Consider the following 11,234-nt stretch of genomic DNA (forward strand, 5'->3'; position numbering starts at 1 on the left):
GGGAGATCATGCCATGCATTCCAAGATCACGATATTTGACATGAAAGAGTTGACTCCCAACAAGGTTTATGAGTCTCCTAGTTTTAATAAATATTTGATTTTAGCGTCTTAGTATCTATCTTTCTTTCTATCCTTCTATCTTTCTATCTCTCTCTATATCTCTATATTTCTATCTCTATTTCCTGAAAAAAAGATGTTACCAACAAAACTGACAAATATTAAGGATTAAGAATTCAAAGAAAACCTTACAGTATTTACACAATGATTAATATTACTCCAAATTCATTTCCTCCCCCCCCCTCCCCCTTCCTAACTCACTTCCTCCCAACCCTGCAGCTTTTTCTGTATTTTCTAAGTTAATTTGGCAGATTTTCTCCCTCAACCTTCCCCATCCATACTACTCAGCCAACACAATTCAATTGTTTCAAGTGTTTTTAGCACTTTTAGTACATCCACCACTTGGAATAACAGCTTAGCAGTCGGGGACAGGGTGAGACAGAAAAATGCGCGGAGAAAATCTAAAAAATTTCAATTTTTTTTTTACTTTCTTGAAGAAATTTACAAGCGGTACATAGAAACCATGATAATGATAAGAATGCTAGTTGAATAATTAAAAATAAATAAATTTTTAAAAATTGGAGAAAGACAACAACAAAAAAAGTTTGTGGGGAGAGGGGGGGGGGTTTAGAAAGATTTATATGGGGGCATTTTTCAAAGGTTGAGAGACTAGTTTTAAAAGAGGGTGAGGGGTTTTTAAAGGTTGGGTAAAGGCTGTATATATGTAGATTTTTTAAGGTTGAGGGTGGGTAGGTTTTGAAAGCTTGGGACAAGGTTGTAGGTTTTGAAAGTTTGGGACAAGGCTGTAGGTTTTTAAAGTTGGGACAAGGGTGTAGGTTTTTAAAGTTGGGACAAGGCTGTAGGTTTCTAAAGGTTAGAACAAGACTGTAGGTTTTTAAAGGTTGGGACAAGGCTGTAGGTTTTGAAAGGTTGGGACAAGGCTGTAGGTTTTTAAAGTTGGGACAAGGCTGTACGTTTTTAAAGGTTGGGACAAGGCTGTAGGTTTTTTAAAGGTTGGGACAAGGCTATAGGTTTTTTAAAGGTTTGGAGGGTAGTTAGGTTTTGAAAAGTTGGGGATGGAGTAGGCTGGTTTTTGAAAAGTTGGGAATGGGGGGTAGGGCTTGAATAGTTGGGAATGGGGGGTAGGTTTTAAAAGTTGGGGTTGGGGTAGGTTTTGAAAGGTTTGAATTGAGTAGAAGTAGAACTGGTCAAATAACTGACAAATATTTACAAAAGTTTGAATAAATAGATTTCAATCCCTTCTCTCGATCCCACTCAGCTCATGTATTTATTCAGGGGGATAAACATCATTTCCATTAAACGTATATTTAATACCAGATTTAACAAACATGGCGAGACAAATATAACTTAGCCAACGCGGTTCAATTTAAAAAATCTGGCCGCAGAGAGGATAATTCATAATCCTTCAAAATCATATATTCTCACATTTCATAAAGAGATAAAAAAAATTAGTTTTGATCTTTTGACAAAGTATATATTAATGCAAAGTTCTGTGTATAGACATATTAAAGTTATGGTAGAGGTTAAGCCTGTTTTTAAATATTTAATGTATTAACAAACTACACTGGTTCAGCCAGCATTCTTTATTAGCTTTATATGCTTTATATGCTTTATATGCTTACCTAAACAAACTGCATAAACTAATAACTGAGCAAACATTAAACATACTTCGTATATTTAATAAGAATTTGTGTAAATATATTTCTGAAATTAAACAGACTGTTCCCTAAATTATAATTGAACCCAAGTTGGCTTAGATCATGCTCCTCTGCCGCTTCAGTAATTGTAAATTGGCGGTACAGTCCAAAGTAGGACTGAAAAGGTTGGCCCAGCTTGGATATTCAAATGTACACCGGTGGGGCGTGAGATGTTCTGAACTGACAGTTAGATAGCCTATATTCTTGGTACGAATTTTTACAGATTTATGTAAATTCTTAAATCTGTTATAGCTTTGTTGTTTAAAGTAAAGTTAAATAGATTATCATGCGGAATTACTCGGATCACTTTGCACCTGGCAACTCCTTAAGCTCTGATTTTCATCCAAAAGTTATAGAAAGCTAACTTGCTTGTATTTTAAAATGAAGTTTCTGTTTTTGAAAATTCAAGGTTTCAATCTAAAATGTAATGTAGTCATTCTAGCAGCAAAAAGGATTATCAAAAAGAAAATGTGGTTTCCTTTACAGCAAAGAATGAAAAATCTAAAACGTATTAACTCCCATTAAAAATATTTAATTTCTTTCATTGTCTCTTTCTTTTATGAAAGGTTTCAAGAAACAACTTGAATTGAAACAATATTAGAATAGAATAGTCCCAATTAAGTTATTCCTTTGTTTAAACATGTGAATTAAAACAAAACTTAATTCCACAGACTGGTTTTTAAAACTTAGTTTTAAATATTTAAAAAGACGTGAATTATTGTAATAAGCTAGATTATCCTAATCTTGCTAGGTTCGGCTGATCAAGCGTGGTGGATTACCGCTGATTCTGAGTTATATAGTTATGACCTCTGAGCTGAAAACTTTAGAATGGGATATCCTTAATCCCGATCGGTTAATTAATCTGGAGATTAATAACAAGAGGAGAACAAGCACTTTTTAAACTGGAGATTAAGAAAAAGAGGAGATCAAGCATTATTCTCGATATATAACATATATATAACATATAAGATCTCAATCTGTAGTTTGACGTGAGAAAGTCTGATATCAGAAAACTGTTCTAATGCGTTCTCCCGGTCCAATACATTCTATTCTTTTTGTCTCATCTCAAAAGAAGAATATCTCTCCTTTGATAATTCTATCATTATAGAATTAAATTATAATAATTGATCAAATAATAAGTTTAAATTGGTGGGTTTTTGAAGAGTAATTTAAAAAGAAAGTTTTAGATTCCAAACATAATAAATGGAGATGTAAGAAAACTAATTTTGAAATAAAAATTCGTAAAAAGTATAAATATTTATGTGGATTAAATATTTTAATAGACATAAAGTAAGTGTGGTAGTTAGAAAAATATATAGATAGATAGATAGACATATAGATGGATAGTTAGATAGATAGATAGATGGATATGTACGTGGAAGATAAATAGATAGATAGATAGATTTAAACATGATAGATAGATAGACAAATAGATCCGAATGAGCCGTGGCCACTCTTTGATTGAGCCATTATTACATAAATTTAATAAAGAAACTAGAAGGAGAAGGGTGGAGAAAAGGGAGAAAAGGTGGGAAAACGGAGAGAATGGAGAGAAAAGGTGATAGAATGGGAAAATGGAGAGAAAAGGTAAAAGAATGGAGAGAATGGAGAGAAAAGGTGGTAGAATGGGAGAATGGAGAAAAAAGGTGGTAGAATGGGGAGAATGGAGAGGAAAAATGTGGTAGAGTGGGGAGAAAAGGTGATAGAATGGGAAGAATGGAGAGAAACAAGTGGTAGAATGGGGAGAATGGAGAGGAAAAATGTTGTAGAGTGGGGAGAAAAGGTGATAGAATGGGAAGAATGGAGAGAAACAGGTGGTAGAATGGGGAGAATGGAGAAAAAAAATGTTGTAGAGTGGGGAGAAAAGGTGATAGAATTGTAAGAATGGAGAGAAAAAGGTGGTAGAATGGAGATAATGGAGAGATAAAGGTGGTAGAATGGAGAGAATGGAGAGAAAAGGTGTTAGAATGAAGAGAATGGAGAGAAAAAGGTGGTAGAATGGAGATAATGGAGAGATAAAGGTGGTAGAATGGGAGAAAAAGGACAAGGAATAGAATGTTTAGTATATTATTATTATCATTATCATTATTATTTTTATCATTATTATTGTTATTATTATCATTATTAGGAAAGAATAAAAGGAATAAACTGAAAATAAAAATTAAAAGAATCTGATCGAAAACAAATTAAGTAAATTTCAAACTATTTGGCTCTTAAGTCTCATAAATTGCCTTTTTCTAAATTATGAATGCAATCGGGGGGTTTTAAGAGAAATATGAATTCTTCATCATGCAATAGTTGGGTCGGTAGTAATTGCCGCGCATTTTGGAATGCACACTGCATAGTGCACGTAGAGAACCGCGCATGCAAATTATACGAGCATTATTCTAGATGGAAAGAGATGAATAGATACATTTTAATATATTTTTGAAGATCTGAAATAAGATGAAAATGTATAATCAAAAAATTTCAAGGTTTCCAAATAAAGCACAACCATGGATAAAAATTGTTCAATGTTCATAGTCTAGATTTTTGCACGGACCCTCTTTTAGCCGCCACAATTTAAATCTTAATGTTGATCGACTGAGTTTTGCCTTAAAAAGTGAGAAAATGGACAGCCTTTGTCAATTTTCTGAAATAAATTCTAGTTCGTCAGTGACTCAGATAAAAATTCAAATGAATATGATTTCTTTCCCCCCTTCAAGAAATCTTTTTTTTTCAAAATCTCCTTCGCTTTTCCTCGTCTCAGGTTTCGATGACCGATTTCTGAAACTTCAGATCATTTTGGAAATTCACCCCCCCCCCCTCCCCTCTCGTGTTACGGTCCTCTGCTCTCTTTTCATTAATTTGGCATTGTCCTTCCGAGGTTGTATGATGAGTTTGCATTTATCTGGTAGAAGTTTGATGATCTGATGAACTCGGAGAAACAATACTCTATTTCCAATCAGAGATTTACTAAACACAGGAACTCAACCAGACGGTTAATCCGGTTAATTAAACTATTCTTACTGGAAAACTATCTTGTCAGTATCCAATAAACGTCAAAACGGTTGAACCGATCGGACCCAAATCACGTGACCCCAGGTAAGGTTTATGAATGATCAAATTTTAAAAATTTGTGCTGAAAAGTTTTTTTTATTTTTGTAAAATTTTGAAAATGTGAGAAAAAATATTATGAAATCCGCAAACTTTTTTTTGTTTTTGTTTTAAACTGTATACAAAGAAGATGCTCACAGATAAAGCCACAATTACAAGTTGAAAAAGAAGATGAGCGCGAAGCGCCCTAAAAGCCTAGTTTAGTATAAAGCTGCTCATATATATATTTATTCTTATATTTATTCACCTTACATCTATCTATTCATTCGATTGTGTTTCTCAGTTTTCGTATTTATTAATACAAATTATTTCGAATTACTCCTCTTCATTTAATAAACATGGTTTTTTCAACTATCTATCTATATATCTATCTATCTATTTATCTATCTATAATATATCTATATATCTATCTATCTATCTAACTGATGATGGGTTGTATGAGTGAATTATGCCTAGATAAATGCGCAAAGTATTCTTCAAGTTTTCTTGATTCTAATCTTCCTTCTTGTACCAGCACGATATTCAACAAAACAGGGGAATATATTCATCATGAATAAAAAATAATAATAATTAGTTTTTAAAACTTTTTTATGATCATCATGCATCTGTTTGAAAATGAATTTCCCCAAGAATATCTATCCCTGTCTCTTGGTATTCATACAAACCAATCAAAGTTAAAAATACATGATTTAGGGGTGGGTTGAATTCGGTGCATGATTCTGGGGATCGTATAACAAGACAAATAATAGACATCTCGAGGCAAAAAAAGGTATTTTGTGAACTAAAATGTAAAATTTACTGCGGGGATACTTTGGAGACTTTTGTAGACGGGGTTTTAGAAAGTTCTATTTTGAAGTCCTTTATATTAATTATCGTTCTTTTGGATTTTATAAAAAATGAATATAATTGAGCACAGATATAAAATACAGGATAAAACATATTGAATTGTTGATCTCACATTCAAAATTCTTAAGAAATAGTTGTTACAATTTAGCTTAGAAACTATAGTCCAACAAAAATGTACAGAATATTGATCACAAAAAAACCTACATTTAATTGATAAAAATGTATAGAATAGTGATCACAAAAAACCTACATTTAATGGATAAAAATGTATAGAATAGTGATCACAAAAAAACCTACATTTAATGGATAAAAATGTATAGAATAATGATCACAAAAAACCTACATTTAATGGATAAAAATGGATTCTAATGATACGGCTTTTGAGGTCTAAAGGTTTGAAGTTAGACCAAAGGCCAAGTTGATCCGATCTTGAAAATTGATGCATACTTTTAATAGATGTCTGGATGTATCATGTGTTTACTTACATCTCTGATGGTATCCTGGTACTTGTTAATGAAGGAGTCCCTCCAGTTCAACATGTTGGACTCCAGGTCCAGGGGTGTAGAAGGGAACCCTCGAGAGGGAAACAGGGGTCCCTGGGGCCCCAGGGGCATCCTCATTTGTCCTCCTGGATAAAAAATATTTATGACTTTTTATCGTTTATTTTTATTTTCATGACAATCTTAATCTTTAAATTTGTTTATCTTTATAATTGATAAAATCATAGTATTCTGTCATTGTAATCTTTCAAAAACTGTATAGTCCTAATTTCAAGGGACCCACCATCTATAGAGGGACATGATCGATTCGCAACGTTTCCCTTACAAGCTCTGTCTGATCTATATTTGTCTATTTAAAAATACATTATTTTCCTTTGTGGTTTCTCTAAAAGTAACTTGCACATATTTCTGTTACAATAAAAATGTTGAGGAAATTATCAAATTTAAACACTTCTTTCATATTTTTTTGTTCTTTATAGAGGTTTACAATGAAATTAACTTTATTCTATGATAATTACTATATTAAAGTGAGCACTGCGCCAGTTAAAAAGATAGTTCAAATTGTTATCTTACTCGTATCTCGCACTCTAATAAATATACTTTCTATTGATCTAAATCTGGAAAAAATGTTGTTTAAGAAATATTAAAAGACTGTAGGGACCTAATTTAATAAAATTGAGCCAGGTCTAGAGACGGTTCAACCACGTCTACATTGAATCGGGGATTCAGGATTATTCCATGTTCCATATAGATGATAACTACAGATAAGTATTTGAATCGACGGGAGGTGGTTTAGCAACCAAGCTCAAATTCATAAAATCCCGTCCTAGAACTCTTTTTTAGATAATATATTCAGTTTTTTTCAGAAAGGGATTGTTCAGAATTAAAAGACTCACCTAGCATGCCAGATGAATGAGTCAGAGCTCCAACTTCGTTCCTCTAAACCGGTTTTTATTTGTTAAAATGCTGTTGGGCTGTTTGGGTTGGAAAATATCTGAAATAGTTCAGTTTTTTTGCACTTGTTGGTATGTTATTAGTCTATCCTTCATCTGAGAAAAGATATCATAATTGTCTAGATGGAATCAAGGTACTAATGCAAGGAAAGTTATTTCAGAGGTGTGCGCATTTTTTGTACTGCAGTATACTGTCATTGGGCGGAAAAGTAAACACAAGACGGATGTCACAGCCTGACATTGGAATCAATTTTCACAAAAATAATCTGTGAAAGGGTCAAAGGAAACAATTTTGTGTGTTTTTAAAATTATCAAAATTTAATGCTTTTAACCTTCTCGGATACCAGACGAACACTGATGCAGCTATTCTTGTTTACAAATTCCCCCCAGAGAGAACTGGTTTCAATATGTACGCAGAGTATACACAACTGCAATAAACTTTCCTTGCATTAGTTCCTTGGATGGAATACTGTATATTGTATACTGTACATATACTACAAGTAAGAAAGAACTAAATCTATCCGATTACATAATAGAATTATTAAATATATTTTTATTCTGCTTAATAGATAATCATTAAGAGAAGTTATGATCGAAAACATTTCCATTTTAATATTACATGTAATTTATTTTAGTTTGACGTGTGCTGTATGGTATTGTATTGTGCAGGGTATGGTGCTTTGTATGGTGTTGTATAGTGCTGTGTATGGTGTTGTATGGTGCTGTGTATGGTATTGTATGGTGCTGTGTATGGTTTTGTATGGTGCTGTGTATGGTATTGTATGGTGCTGTGTATGGTGTTGTATGGTGCTGTGTATGGTATTGTATGGTGCTTTGTATGGTGTTGTATAGTGCTGTGCATGGTATAGTATAGTGTTGTGTATAGTGCTGTGTATGGTATAGTATAGTGCTGTGTATGGTATTGTATAGTGTTGTGTATAGTGCTGTGTATGGTGTTGTATTGTGCTGTGCATGGTATTGTATAGTGTTGTTTGGTGCTGTTTATGGTGTTGTATGGTATTGTATTGTGCTGGGTATGGTGCTGTGTATGGTGTTGTATAGTGCTGTGTATGGTGTTGTATGGTGCTGTGTATGGTATTGAATAGTGTTGTTTGGTGCTGATTATTGTAGTTTTATGGTATTGTATTGTGCTGTGTATGGTATTGTATGGTGATGTGTATGGTATTGTATGGTATAGTGTGGTGCTGTGTATGGTATTGTATGGTATTGTATAGTGTTGTGTATGGTGCTGTGTATGGTATTGTATGGTATAGTGTGGTGCTGTGTATGATATTGTATTGTGCTGTGTATGATATTGTATTGTGCTGTGTATGGTATTGTCTGGTGCTGTGTAGTGTGTATGGTACCCGGATTCGAAGCTGTATCCCCGGTGTATAGTTCTCGTATACTGGAGTATATACTGGACCAATATACTGGACCAATATACTTCGTATACAAACCAAGACTGGAGAAGGGGGGATGGGGAGCTAGGGGACCGTTATAAGGAGTATCTTGTAGGTATTTAAAGGAATTGTGAACGTAAATGTAATGCCTGATTAACAACGGTATGTAGATAAACCACAATTATAAATCTTTAGTTTTTAAATCTATTAATTTATACTTGATCAGAAAAGGCTTATGAGGGTACTGTTGTGAGTCAGACATTGCCATCTTTACATGGAGAGTCACTTGAAATTAAGCTTACAGTCCCTTTAGTTCAAGTAAAGAAAAATTATAAAAAAAATTAAAAAGCAAAAGTATAATCTTTTCTTTATTTTTAGTCTTGAAAAATAAAAATCTGTTAAAAATTATATTTCATTAATTTTTTGCAATCTAAATTTCAAAATGTGTTTTTAAAAAATAGATTTGTAAATGTAAAGAGCTTTCGTTTCATATTTACGCACGCCGTTTATAAATCAAAGTTGTTTTATGGGTTTTAATGTTTGTTTTACTAAAATACTTATATTGTATAGTTTTAATATGAAACATTGCAATTTTTTAATATCAATATTGTTCAAATGAAAGACCCGAATCATGGACTTACGCCATTTAGCAGTATTTGCAGAACAATGAACATTTTCTTTTGAACCCTCCTCCTCCTAATAACTTTTTCTTATTTTTCTAAAAATAAAGCTCAATAGTTTGAGTTTATTTCTTTAACTAAAAAAGAACTGATTCATCTCCTCGAATTATAATTTCTACTCGTTATATCATTGCAACCTGAAGGTTAGACTTTCGATATTTCAAACATGAGTTTTGTTAGATTAAATAGTGAACTTTAAAATCATATAGGTTGCATAATGATATAGATATAGATTGGACAGGAATTGAGTCTTTGCCACAAACTCAACCTTTTTAATCCCTATATCTTGGCAACCTTAGGGACTCTTGATTTTTCAAACTTAGATTTTTTAAACAGAATTCAAAGTTTGAAATATCCAAGGTCTACAACATTGGATTTCGAAGATATAAGAATTAGAAAATCAGGGTTTGTGGCAAAGACTCAATTCCTTGGTATCTTCATTATTTAACTTTCGAAATCGGTCTTTTTAGAAAAAAGCTCAACTTGCCTCTTTTTTCTCCTTTATTTTTCCCTTCTTCATTAATTTTTAGCTTTACTTGCCTCTTTTTTCCTTTATTTTTCCCTTCTTCATTCATTTTTAACTTCACTTGCCTCTTTTTCTTCATTATTTTTCCCTTCTTCATTCATTTTTAGCTTCACTTGCCTCTTTTTTCTCCTTTATTTTCTCCCTTCTTCATTCATTTTTAGCTTCACCTGCCTCTTTTTTCTCCTTTATTTTCTCCCTTCTTCATTCATTTTTAGCTTCACTTGCCTCTTTTTTCTCCTTTATTTTCTCCCTTCTTCATTCATTTTTAGCTTTACTTGCCTCTTTTTTCCTTTATTTTTCCATTCTTCATTCATTTTTAGCTTCACCTGCCTCTTTTTTCTCCTTTATTTTCTCCCCCTTCCTTCCGTCCCTTGCATTTATTACTTTCCACATTATTCTATTTTCCCTTTACTTTTCTCTCTCCTTCACTGTTCTTTCCTTTTCTTTTTCCCCATTATCTTTGATAACATTTTTGTTGTTTTTAAATATCGAGTAAAAAATAGCTTGTTGTTTTAACAACCTCTAGAAAATTTCAGAACTGAACTCTCTTAATACCACAGAGGGGACCTGAATAGGTAACACAGGGGCTTATTTTATCTGTTTTCCTAATCTGTCTGTTTTAAGAAATTATATTAAAATCTGTTGAATATTAAAACTGAGAAAAGCTAATGAGATTTTACTCATTCTGTTCGGATTTGTTTTTACAGTCGATATAGGAACCAAACAAGTTTCTTAGCACTACATAACATACATTTTTGTATGTCTAGTTTGTTGCAAGATTTACTGATTTTACAATATTTAAATCTTTCCTTACGATTAAAATCATCAGAACTTAATCTTTCTTCAACCATTTTTAATATTAGTAACCATTCTCTCCTAACTTTCTTCATTCGTTCTTCAAACTGTTGTCCTCCTTCTTCTTTTAAAGTCTGAAGTTGCAAATTTAATTTTTAGACCTACTGCTATAATTCTTATTCAAAACTGTTTAGATTAGGAAATTAAAAATTTAATTTTTCTACAAATTAAACCAATTTTCCTGAAGAAGTTATTGTTGTTGTTGTTGTTGTTGTTATTATTGTTGTTGTTATTGTTGGTGTCTATCGAACGTCTTGTTAGATACTGGCATATCCTAGTTCTGGTATTTGGTTGTGTATTGGNCCCGAAGTAGCGGCCTCCTCTAAACTTGCAAGGATTGCGGAGAAACACCAAGCATCGGCAATATATAAACCAGGCGACCCAACCCCACCCTGACACCCCCGGTAAATATCAACATTTCAAATTTTTCAAATTTTCGCGGATTTGTCCTTCGTGAAAACAAAATTTGCTGATTTTTGTTAATATTTATTTGTTTATTTAAATAAATATTATTTGTTATGTCTAACCGTAAAGGCAGGCTGGGACACGAGGCCGGCTCCTGGGATTGGCTAAGACGGTGGCTAGAGGTCAGGAGGGCAG

The 11,234-nt window shown here is 32.8% G+C and overlaps 1 protein-coding gene across 1 annotated transcript in view; it reads right to left on the reverse strand.

Moving 5' to 3' along the window:
* Nucleotides 1-10,908, reverse strand: part of LOC111718187 (uncharacterized) — an 18,412-nt gene extending 7,504 nt beyond the window's left edge. The window contains exons 1-3 of the mRNA XM_023493714.1: nt 10,816-10,908; nt 7,114-7,156; nt 6,203-6,345 (exon numbers count right to left, since the gene is read on the reverse strand). Coding sequence (XP_023349482.1) covers nt 6,203-6,345; nt 7,114-7,120 — 150 coding nt within the window. The 5' untranslated portion in view covers nt 7,121-7,156; nt 10,816-10,908. The remainder of the gene's footprint in view (nt 1-6,202; nt 6,346-7,113; nt 7,157-10,815) is intronic.
* Nucleotides 10,909-11,234: the final 326 nt, after the last annotated feature.

This window comes from Eurytemora carolleeae, unplaced genomic scaffold (genome assembly GCF_000591075.1).
Source record: "Eurytemora carolleeae unplaced genomic scaffold, Eaff_2.0 scaffold822, whole genome shotgun sequence".
NCBI lineage: Eukaryota > Metazoa > Arthropoda > Copepoda > Calanoida > Temoridae > Eurytemora > Eurytemora carolleeae.